Source organism: Sphaerodactylus townsendi, linkage group LG04 (genome assembly GCF_021028975.2).
Source record: "Sphaerodactylus townsendi isolate TG3544 linkage group LG04, MPM_Stown_v2.3, whole genome shotgun sequence".
Lineage (NCBI taxonomy): Eukaryota > Metazoa > Chordata > Lepidosauria > Squamata > Sphaerodactylidae > Sphaerodactylus > Sphaerodactylus townsendi.
The window spans coordinates 110,838,852-110,851,145 of NC_059428.1; the positions used below are offsets into that span (position 1 = coordinate 110,838,852).

A 12,294-nucleotide genomic window follows, 5' to 3' on the forward strand; every position below is an offset into this window, starting at 1 on the left:
TCTCAGCTGCTTTGTTATTTTGTTGGTTTTGCCTTCCCTTTCTTTTTTCTCCTTCCCCTCCCTGATTGGAATTCCTGTCCCTGTATTCAGTAGTTAAGGGGTGCCAACTACATTAAAAAAAAACAACTTATTTTAGAGTTAGTAAGGTTTTAATTATACCATATGTTTTAAATTAATTGTGTAAACTTGATGTTAGCCTCCCTGACCCTGACTATTGTCAGGAAAGGGCAGGATCAAACTCTAATAAAATAAACATTTTTTTAAATTAAAAAGGGATGTTTAGAGGTGATTTGCCATTGTGTACCTCTGCATCACACACCCTGGACTTCCTTGGTGGTCTCCCATCCAAGTACTAACTAGGGCCTGTGATGTGATGAGATTGAGCTAGCCTAGGCCAGTGATGGCGAACCTTTTCAAGACCAAGTGCCCAAATTGCAACCCAAAACCCACTTATCGCAAAGTGCCAACATGGCAATTTAACCTGAATACTGAGGTTTTAGTTTAGAAAAAACGGTTTACTCCAAGGCTTGGGAGTAAGCTTGGTGAAGCAACCGTGCAACGCTTCGAATGGGTGAATCACGACCCTAGGAGGGTTTACTCAGAAGCAAGACCAGCCTAGATATGTGTGTGTGTGTGTGGGGGGGTGATTTTCCACTCCCCCTACATCACGAACTCTGTATGCGCGTGCCCACAGATAGTTCACTCTCTGGGTAATTAGTTTTACACGAAGAATGAAAGAGGGTATTCCAGGAAGAATGTTTGTGTATCTAGAACTGAAGACAGTCCACAGAAATTACTTTTTAAAATGTGTATGTTAGGTTCTTGGTCAAGTGGTCAACATGAGACTGAAGCTGTTCATGAACTGTAGAGCCAAGCTGTCAGAAGCACCTTTGAATAGGTAAGTAGGAGGCGAAAAATTGTTGGTGAAGTATGTGATGTAATAATAGATGCATCTTGAAGTAGTAGTTTATACCCCCAGCCTATAGGGTGGTCACTTTTCTAGGTTATTCCAACATATGATAGTCAACATTCCTCTTGCTATCCTGAAGCTCTTACGCTCCATAGGTTGCAGGCCGAATTCTTTCACCTTTTACTTGGCACAAAGACTTGGTCTTCTCATCCTGTCAGATGCCCAAGCATCAACATGCTGTTGCTTCTTCCATGAACCCTAAAATATACACATCATTTATGTATGTGTAAAGTGCCATCAAGTCACATCGGCTTACGACAACCTCATAGGTTGGGGTGTGAAACATGCAGCCTGAGGGCCAAATCTGACCCCTTGAGGGGTCTTATCCAGCTCGCAACCCAACTGAGTCAGCCCCCTACTTTGCCTCAGCTGACTCACAGGCCTGATAAGTCCTCTCAAGTCCTACCCCTACCCCCCAGTATCAATTGGGGCTGCAAAGCCAGCTGAGGAAGCCACATACACTCCAGGTCCTATCCCAGCCAAGACACATTTATGTCATATGTCATATCCTGTCTCCAGACTTGACTATTGTAACTCGCTCTACGCAGGCCTTCCCTTGCGTTTGATCCGGCGTTTAAAACTGGTTCACCATGCAGCAGCACGTCTGCTTACAGGCAGTGGCTTCTGGGAACATATCCAGCCTGTGCTGCGGCAGCTGCATTGGCTTCCAGTAGAGTTCCGGATCATCTTCAAGGTGTTGGTGCTGACCTTTAAGGCCATTCGCGGCCTGGGGGGGGCCCGCTCGATATTTTCCCCGTAGACGCAAAAGCATCACCCTACATACGTCCCTAGGGCGGCCTCTCCGATTGGACGCGGAGGCCAATCTACCTGAGTGGTCCCTGGCCCCTCGACAATGCGCGACTGGCCTTTCCCACACGAGGAGCCAAGGACCTTTTACAGCCCTGGCCCCGGCCTGAGGGTGGGCAACGCTCTCTCCCTCCAGCTGTCCAGGGCCCATGCGGGACCTTGTGGAGTTTCCACTTGGAGCCTCGCGGGGTAAGACGAGAGCTGTTCGCCCGGGACCTTTGGAGGGATCCAGCCGCCAACAGTTGCCCACGACATTGGTCTCCTTTTAACATCTGGGCCGCTAATCCATCATTGTGACTCGCCATGCCTCCCTTTATTGTAGGGAGGGAGGGATTTTATATGATTGGAACGCTGGACGCCAACCAACCTATATCTTGAATTTTAAATTACATTTCAATCTGGGCTTATATTTGATAAATGTATTAGGAGATTTTATTGCTGCCTTTATATGTTATTTTAAATGTTATTTAATTGTATTGTCTTACATGTTGTACACCGCCCAGAGCCCTCCGGGGATGGGGCGGTATAAAAATCTAATAAAATAAAATAAATAAATAAATATCCAGACCTTGTAACAAATGAGTGACCCCCGCCATAGGGTTTTCTATGCAAGAGACAAACAGAGCTTCTGTGCCAGAGCCTGCCTCTGCAGAGCAATCCTGGGTTTCCTCAGTGGCTTCCATCTAAATACTAACTAGGACCATCCCTAGTTAGCTTCTAAGATCTAATGAGATCAGGATAGCCTGGGCCATCTCAGGAACACATTATTTACAATATATTAAAAAGATTCACAGCAGAAATGCAAAAAGTCTCCGTCCTTCGGTTCATACATGTAACCTTAGTGGAATATTAATGCAGCAAAACTGTCCTTTAATCAAAGTATGTCCTCACAGAAAGAAAGCTCATAATTAGAATCGCTTATCGCAGCTAATAGTATTACCATTTATTTATCATTTTTGCTGTATTTGCTTTTTACTTTGTAACCAACAGCCAGGAAACCTGTTCCTTTTACCAAACTAATTAGATCATTTGTTACAATATTATGAATTTCTGTGACTTGTATTTTGCTTTCTCCCAGGCGTAAAATGGATTTTGGGCAGGAAATTAATCATTATATGCTTCATGTTTGTGACAAGGTAGTGGACTTGCCTATATAATAGGACAGTCGCATCTTGCTTGCAAATGCTATATCCTGTAATGCTGTTCTATTTTTAGGAGGAAAGTGATGATTGTGACATTCATAGCATATGCTGGCCATGAACAGAATATTTTCTTGAGGACTGGGCTAGTAGTGGTTGCATACGATTCAGATCGGAGTTAGAACTTTTTAAAAGCCTCTAGAAATTAAAAATAAACACACGGAGGAAACAATCTCCTCCCAGGCTTTCTAAAGTAAGGACTAATGACTTTGCAAACAGCATAGTTACAAGCAGTGACCTATTCCCCCTGTCTTTACTTCATCTCCCCTGCCCCTTTTCTGATACTAAGGCTCCTTCTGCACATGCAGAATAATGCACTTTCAATTCACTTTGCAGCTGGATTTTGCTAAGCAAAATAGCAAAATCCATTTGCGAACAATTGTGAAAATGGATTCAAAGTGCATTATTCTACATGTGCAGAAGCGGCCTTATCCCCTCTTTCTATCATCTCCACCACTTCAGCCACTCATTTCCCCTTTCTTTCTGCTCCTAATCTCCGTCTGTCAACCTTTCTGGGAATGCCAGTTTGGAAAGAGGGCAGTGATGATTCTCACACACACACCTCCAGATTTGCCAGGTCAGTATGAATGAAGCGATTACTCCTGCGCACTCTCCCCCAGCGTTCACATCATCAGAGTGCGCTACAATGACTCCTGCATCCCCCACTTGCAGCTTTGCTGGTTTGGTGGGAAGGTGGGGTAGCATACGCAGACAATATTGTTTTGGGAGGATTTTTTTTTGTTTCAAATGTTTTTGCAAACCTGGGGAACCCTAAGGATGCAGAAACATCTATTATCAGTGTGGGCCCAATATGCAGATTTAAATATCTGCAGTTTGGCCCACATTTGGGTATTGAATGTGTAAATACATAGATATGCTAACAACAAAGAGTGTGTGAAATAGATTTAAAGCGATTAAAGATGATTGGTCTTTTTAAAGCATTGCTAATAGAGATATAATGGTCTAGGGAAAAGTTTTTTAAAGGGTTTTTTCACTAGTTACTTTTAAGAAATGGGAAAACTGAGAACTGTCCTCAACAATGGGAAAACAACAAAATATTTTCTCATTTGGAATTATTTAAGTGCTTTTCTGGGTTTTTGGACAAGTTGTCATACTTTCAAAATGTACTGTATGAAGAGTTTTATGTTAGACAATCTGTAGCATTATCTAATGATAATCTTATATTTGTTTGTTTCGGTTTATTAATAGATCACTTTTAATCTAAGAATCCCCAAGCCAGTTTATAGCTCAATAATATACAATAAATAGCAAATAAAAACTAAAATACATTAAAAATTCAGATGAAATATAGAAAAATTCAATTAAGCACCGGTTTCCCTCCCTCGCTCACTCCCATTTCTCATTATTCCTATGCAAAGATCTTCCACAAAAGGCACGTCTTCAAAACCATCTGAAAGGCCTTTAGGGAAGCAGGTGTACTACAGGCATATATGAGCATATATTTATTGTTTAAATGTGACAAATTTAAATGAGTAATATGCTGTAAAATTAGTGGATGGTAATACACTAATGACTAGTTCATTGTTGCAATGTGATAGTGTTTAACTTGACATTCAGACATGCTACTAAAACTGTTATGACCATATGAAACTGTTCTTTTACAAGTAATATACTTTTTGTGTACAGTTATCCAATCCACATTGTTGGGGATAGGGGTATGGCGATCTGGAAAATCCACATACAAATGTTGGCCCTCCCTTCACACCAGAGAAGAAGTCTGATTTTAAAAAAATTCTTTTCTTTTAACTTTAAAAAAGAAATTGTGTATATTTAAGGTATTAAAATTTAAAATATGCCGATATTATACAATACTATATGTACATTTTATGTATTTCCGAGTTTCTAAACTTTTTTGTGTTACACTGGCCATCGTATGTTGTCTGCAGCTTCTGCAAAACTTCCCAAAACTTCCCATTTAATTTCTTATGCCAACCCATAATATATCAAAACTGAGTTAGGGAAAGTTGTGATGTGGCGGGAATAACTGTACTACAAATTGTCTGTATTCTATGTTTATCTTTTTTTTCATGCCTCAAAAGGCAAAAACTAAGATGTCTGTTCAAAAGTACCCCAAAGTATAGCAGTGAACAGTTCTTTCTCCTCCTTTCTTTTCTCTCACTCATTCACTCTGAATCACTCTAGCTTAGCTAGAAATTATGCATTTTGTGTTAAAGTAATAAAATAAATGTGAGAATAAGAGAAAATTAGTATTGCATTTGAGAGAAAAATGAGTAATTTTTTAAAAAATCCATCCCCCCCCCCTTCCAGAATAAAATGGGAGTTAGGTTAGGGTTTAGGGGAGTGGGGATTTTTTGTTTCATGATTTCCAACTTTCCAAAAATTGTATCTGTATATTCACATTTTTGCAGGTGGCTTTTGTCTGTCTTACACCTGCTTTTTTTGTTTCATTTCTGTTCACAGTTTTTATCGTTTTGTTTTGGAGCCAGAACTCACTTCTGGGACCAATAACATCTTTCCTCGTACACCTGGAGCAAGCTTCTTTGAAATGCCAGAATCCCCTCTTCTAACTCTAAATATTATCACACCAGAAAGCTGGATTGTTGAAGCAGTGAACAGTTCTTATGACCTTGATAACATTCATTTGAAAGAGGCAAGTACTAGTTTTTGAACAAATTTGTAGGAATTGTAAAGTATAACTCAGCAAATCTTTCAAATTTTCAGTAAAGTTTCTATTAAATCTTTAACTTTTCTGAAGAAAATATACATATATATATAATGTATTGTGTATTATGCTTGTTGTTAGCTGCCCTGAGGTCAACTTGTCCCAGGAAAGGACAGGGTAGAAATTTAATTAAATAAAAATAAAATTCCAAAATCTCATAGATCTTGATGGGCATATTTTATGCTGTGATACATCGCTTCTCCATTTAACCCCATAGTACCCCCCAATATTGTTTATTAACTTTAAAAAAATTTCGGAAATACTTCCCCTTTCTGTACATCAACCCACTATGCAGATTTTTGGATCCTCACTTTGGGGTCACACTCAGAATTAAATATATGATGTGAATTTCTGTGCCATATGATTTATTGCTTCTCCTTGATTACTGAAAACATTGTACTGATGAGTCTTTTGGGGTGTGATAACTGAAGAACAGAATAGCTTTTGGATTCTATCTCTCCAATGTGTTTAGGGCTAATAAGCTGGCAGGGTCAGGTACTTACTGAAACCCAGTTTAGTGTAGAGGTCTACTTAAATTTTTGTTGTTTTATATTGTGTTTTAAAACTGTATTTTATATTATTGTTATTCACCGCCCTGAGCCCCTCGGGGAAGGGCGGTCTATAAGCCAAATAAATAAATAAATGAGAGAAGACCTTAGAGTCTCATAGACATCACAAATAATGGGGTGTGCTCTCACTGTGCACTAAGCCTAGCTATGTTGGAGAGAGTTAAGTTCACTGCTGTATTCTTTGCAGAGTCCCGGAAACTTTTGCATTTTTAAAAGCTAATTATCAGCTTTATCCAAAATATGTTGATGAAGATAAGTTCTAAATAGGGCTGTTGTAGTAGAATTGTGTTATATTTGCATATATAGCAGCTATGGGAGTCGGGGAGGATATTTTGAACAAAGATCTGATGTAATTACCATAAACCAGGGCTTTGTAGTTACATTGGACTGAGTGTAATTATTTTTCTTCCTTGTGTTTAAATGAAGGCTTTGGTTTGGACACTGTTGGTCATTATTTCACTAGCTTTCATTACCTCTAAAATGTAATGCTAACTCCTTTCCCAAGTTGACTCATCTGCAGAGGAGTTCTCCTGTGCATGTTGAAAACTGGAAAAAGAAAAAGGTTTCCAACAACAGACTGGACAGGTGGCAGTGATGCAGTTGCAGGAAAATGCTTTAATTTTCTCTTGGAATTATCCTACACTCTCAAGGCCAAATTAGTATGGCATGATAGAGTCTAACTGAAGTTCTCTTATGATTTTTAAAAGTGAACTAGTAACCCCACTGCAGACTAATAGTCTAGACTAGCCCTCCCTCATCAGAGCTTGTAAGCTAAGCATGGTTGGCCATGGCATTAGTTCTTTCATGGGAGATCACCAAAGAAGGCAGGTTGCTGTACAGAGGAAGGCAATGGCATCTCTTGCCTTGAAAACCTCATGGTCCTGGGGCTACCATGAGTTGGTTGTGACTTGACAGCACACAATTGTTATTGTTAGTAGTAGTAGCAACCCCACATGGCTACTTTGGATCAGAGAAGGGCCTCTGTTAAACCTTTCTTATGCCTCTTGCACAATTTGCACAGTCTTGGGGGGCAAGTGGGGAGAAGGCTGTTTCCAAGAGCTCAACAACTCACTCACACTGCTGATTCTGGATTTTTTAAAGAACTATTGGGTCTAGAATCCAGGCCCTTCCAGTTCACCCATCAAATTTAAGGTCCCCAATATCTAAGAAAAACTTGCTCTACAGCCGGCAAAAGTAGCCCCTATCAGCAGTGTGTAATCTGGGAGCGCTCCCAGGGTCAACCAGAGTGAAAAACCTTTTCACCCGAAGTTCCCGCTTCCACAATGTAAATGGTCCCTTTAATACTGTGATTATTCCTTGTGGGAGGAAAAAGGCAGGCATGTTATTTTTCCTGTTCCGGAGCCAAGTATTGATTAGGAAGGGAAACTCTTTAAATGTGGGAAGGTGTCTGGGGAAAGTTTAAACACATGATCCCCCAGTAACGTTTCTTCTACATATCTTCAAAGCAGTCTTGTAGGGCTGCCAATTCCCAGTTCAGAAGCTGAGAGAGATCCTAATCACAAATGCTCTAGAAAGGCAAAAAGAACAGAGGCAATTGTGGCCCTTTTCAGTAGCTGCTTTCCTGCTTCGGGAAGGTCAGTTGCTGTTGGAACCAAAGTACAGTTATTGCTTGAACAAAGATGGCCACAGCTATTGAGGCTGATGTTGTGGGGTGGCAATAGTGCCTTCAGTTCCTTTCTCCTCTCCCAAAATGCAGAGTGGAGCAAAATAATCTGTTTATCTATCACACTTTTATCCCATCATTCCTCAAAGGATCTCAGGAGAGTATAGTACCAGGCCCCCAGCACTTCTCTTGAGGTTGCTAACTCGGGGGGGGGGGGGCTGGGGACCTCCTGGGATTACAACTGATCTCCAGGTGACAGAGGTCAGTTTGCTTGGAGAAGATGCCTGCTTTGGAAGGTGAACTAAATGGCATCATATTTTACTGAAATCCCTCCTCTTACCTAACACTGCCCTCCACAGGCTCCACCCAGAAAATCTCTAGATATTTTCCAACCTTGAGCCGGCAATCCTAATCTCTCTCTACTGCTGCAGCATCACCAATTGTTTTGACTCTTGAGGAAGTCCCTTTCCTTTCTCACAGAGCAGTATGCCCAGGTGCTCATCCCGGAGTTCAAATTCTGAAATTGAAATAGCATGAAACACAGGCTGTGTCAATGCTTTTGCTTTCAGTGGGATTAAGCATTGGTACCTAAATCCAAAACATTCCTCTGCCCTTATATGTGTTTTTTCTTTTTGTCAGTGGGATTCTAAAACAATGTATTTTCACAGGCAGAGAGTGTCGTTGCAGCAGAATATGAATTAGAATATTTGTTACTTGAAGGACATTGTTTTGATGTGGCCATGAGGCAACCCCCTCGGGGGCTGCAGTTCACTCTGGGAACCAAGAATAATCCTGTGACGGTTGATACCATTGTGATGGCTAACCTGGTAGGTATTGGCTGAATGTAGGTGGAACAGTGCAGGAGATTTTGATACGCATACAATATTTTCAAAAGTAGATTCAACAGTAGTTTAACATCTTAGAGCAGCAGTTCCCAACATGTGACCTAGAATCAGTTGCTGACTTGCAGAAACATCTGTTTAATTGAATATATCCGTTACATTTAAATTGTTTCATACTTGTGGTTTGTTTTGCTCACAGAGAGAAGGTGGGATGTAAACATTTGAAATAAAATGTTACATAAAAACAAGTATGTGGTTTCATGGTTGGCTCTGCCTCTTCCAGCAGCCATTTTGTGCTTGTGATCACCACCCCTGCATCACAATCCCAAAAGTGCCCACAGGCCAGTGGCGGGATTCAGCAGGTTTGCACCACTTTGGCGGAACCGGTTGTTAAAATGGTGCTTGTAAACAACCAGTTGTTTAATTATTTGAATCCCACCACTGGAACCGGTTGTTCAATTATTTGAATCCCACCACTGCCACAGGCTAAAAGAAAGTGGAGACCCTGGCTTAGAGATAATATTCAAAGTATCTGGGATAGCTATGGGAAGAGGAACAGCTAACTAATTCCACTAACTGAGATAAAATTCCTTGAATATGTAGGTAGTTTAAATGATGTGCTGCCTTGATTTGGATGCAAAGCTTTGAAATCTATATTAGACTCTTTATATAGAATTCAGTTTTGAAGGGTGGCTAATATTTTCTCATGAATATGTTTGCTTTTCTCATGATGAAAATTAGACACAAAGGCATGGTTTCATTGGATTGCTGATTTTTACCAGTCCTTGCCTTCCTTTTACCAAATGCCTTCATTGAAAGTGCTGCTGCTGCATGTCCCCTGATACCCCAATAGTATTTTGTGAAAATTGTAAATGACCATTGTGCAGGGAAGGGAGGCAGTTCCATTCCATAACTGCAGCTGACTAAACTTTCGCCATTTGATCTATATATATAAAAAGCTAACTGTGTATGTGTTGATGACAGGGTACCTCAGTAACTGCTGGGCCAATTCCTCTGAAAATTCCCAGCCACTATAGTCAGTCAGGCGAGAGTGTTTTCAGATGTTCACATACCTGAAATTTCATACCTGGCTCAGGTAAAAACGCCTTTTTCCTGGCGCTCCCTGGTGAAGGACAGGGAGGGGCCTGTGTGTAACTGTCACTTTTAGAATGTTCGTGCTGCTTAGAATGTTCACTCAGACGGCCAGATATGAGCAGTGAAAACAGTGCATAGGCAGTCACTCACGTGGAAGTGAAACACATACACACACATACACATGAGGGAGAGGGAAGGAAGGAAGAAGAAGAAGAAGAGGAAGAAGAGGAGGAGGAAGAGGAGTTTGGATTTATACCCCCTTTCTCTCCTGCAGGAGACTCAAAGGGGCTTACAATCTCCTTGCCCTTCCCCCCTCACAACAAACACCCTGTGAGGTAGGTGGGGCTGAGAGAGCTCCGAAAAGCTGTGACTAGCCCAAGGTCACCCAGCTGGCATGTGTTGGAGTGCACAGGCTAATCTGAATTCCCCAGATAAGCCTCCACAGCTCAGCCGGCAGAACGGAGAATCAAACCCGGTTTCTCCAGATTAGATACACGAGCTCTTAACCTCCACTGCCACTGAGAGGGAGGGGTGGCATCAGAGATGGGATCCAGCAGGTTCTCACAGGTTCCCGAGAGTAGGTTACTAATTATTTGTGTGTGCCGAGAGGGGGTTACTAATTGGTGATTTTGCCACGTGATTTTTGCCTTAGTTATGCCCCTCCTCTCAGAAGTAGCGCGCAGAACTTGAAGCAGTCTAGCAGGAGGTGCAGCGGTCTGTGTGGCAGCCTGCGCCTGCATGCATTCGTTTCCCACCCAAGGACTGGCGCAGCGGCTGCGTCCTTGCCACAGCCCTGCCCAGGAATGCCCCGCCCCTGGAATACCCGGCCACGCCCCCGTCGTGCCCCGCCCAGCCCCATTGGCGCTACACCACAGTTTGAATCCCACCACCATGGGAACCTGTTACTACAATTTTTGGATCCCACCACTGGGTGGCATGCAGGGGAAGAGAGGGAGGGAGAGGAAAGGGACGGTGGGGGAGGCATGCAAGGGAAGAGAAGTGAGAGAGGGGAGACAGTGAGGGGTGGCATGCAAGGGAGGGGAGGCAGGGGGCCCAACATCTTGACAGGACCCACCCACCCTAGCGGAAGGAAAGGGAAGGGAGGGAGGGGGAGGGGTGGCATGCAAGGGAAGAGAAGTGAGGGAGGGAAGAAAGTGAGGGGTGGCATGCAAAGGAGGGGAGGCAGGGGGCCCAGCATCTTGATATGACCCACCCACCCTAGCAGAGGGAAAGGGAAGGGAGGGAGGGGAAGGGGTGGCATGCAAGGGAAGAGAAGTGAGGGAGGGAAGAGAGGGAGGGGCGACATGCAAGGGACAGGAGGGAGGGGCCAGGCACCCTATATTCCCTGAATACTGCAGTTACAGTTAAGAAAACCAGGCACGCATTACTCAGGAGTAAGCTCAGTACAGCAACCATGACATACTTTGAATGGCTGCGTCGCGCCCCTCAGAGGGTTTCCTCAGAAGCGACACCCATTGCCACCAACCAAACTTACTCCCAGGTAAAGGATCATGACCAGCCAGCCTAGATGTGTGGGAGGGGTGCCTTTCCATCCCCCCCCAAGGAATGTGGGCACACACATCACTGACATCGCACAGTATCAGGCTGTGTGTTTGCATGAGCATGTACTGCTGGCTTCTGCAATTGATTTGCTGCTACTGTTCCTTTCCCATTTCACCACAATAAGCCACAGCAACGCGTGGCCGGGCCACGCTAGTTATTGATATAAGTGTATCTACCACTATCTGCCAAACCATATCAATCCACTGTTCAGCTGGAGCAATGCTTCCCACTATACATTCCCCCAAAATAACCAGGTGTTTTTTGCTTTTTAGGGATATTTTCAGTTGAAAGCAAACCCAGGTGTATGGACCTTGAGGCTGCGTGAAGGAAGATCTGAAGAGATCTACCAAATATTCAAGTAAGTTGTAAGGACATCTTGAAGCAATATTCGTGAACATGGCAAGACATCAGAGTTGCTTTCAAGATGCCATCAAAGACCTCCTTGTAAGACTCTGTTAATTCTGATTAATTTCTCATACAGCATCTTGACTGATTTTGCTTGTTCCTTCAGCACCCGGGCATCTGCAGAACTCATGATGCCCAAACCTTTTGTGCTTAGGCCAGAGCCTGCAGCTGTTGTCCCTTTTGACTTCAGCGGGAGTGGGAATTTGACAGTCTTGCAGTCTTGAACAAAACTATTCTGTGATTTTATAGATGAGAGAAGGAGAGATTGAAGACACTAGTGAAAAATGTGATTAGCACATCTGTGCATATGTTTGCACATTTAAAATTAATTTGTTCTGTTTATGATGGCCACACCAGATACAACGGGGTCATAATTCATATATAAAGTATGGAGAGAGGGGAGATCTTGCACAGGCAGTAGAGGGAATCAGCAGTGCTGTGAAACCCTAACCAAAGTTACTCCTTTCTAAGTCAATTGACCTCCTCCTGGATCTTAGCCCCCAGAAATGGGAAACA

At 42.7% G+C, this 12,294-nt stretch overlaps 1 protein-coding gene across 1 annotated transcript in view; it reads left to right on the top strand.

Moving 5' to 3' along the window:
• Positions 1–12,294, top strand: part of UGGT2 (UDP-glucose glycoprotein glucosyltransferase 2) — a 97,470-nt gene that overhangs the window by 65,922 nt on the left and 19,254 nt on the right. The window contains exons 26-29 of the mRNA XM_048494461.1: positions 819–898; positions 5,419–5,608; positions 8,542–8,700; positions 11,646–11,731. Coding sequence (XP_048350418.1) covers positions 819–898; positions 5,419–5,608; positions 8,542–8,700; positions 11,646–11,731 — 515 coding nt within the window. The remainder of the gene's footprint in view (positions 1–818; positions 899–5,418; positions 5,609–8,541; positions 8,701–11,645; positions 11,732–12,294) is intronic.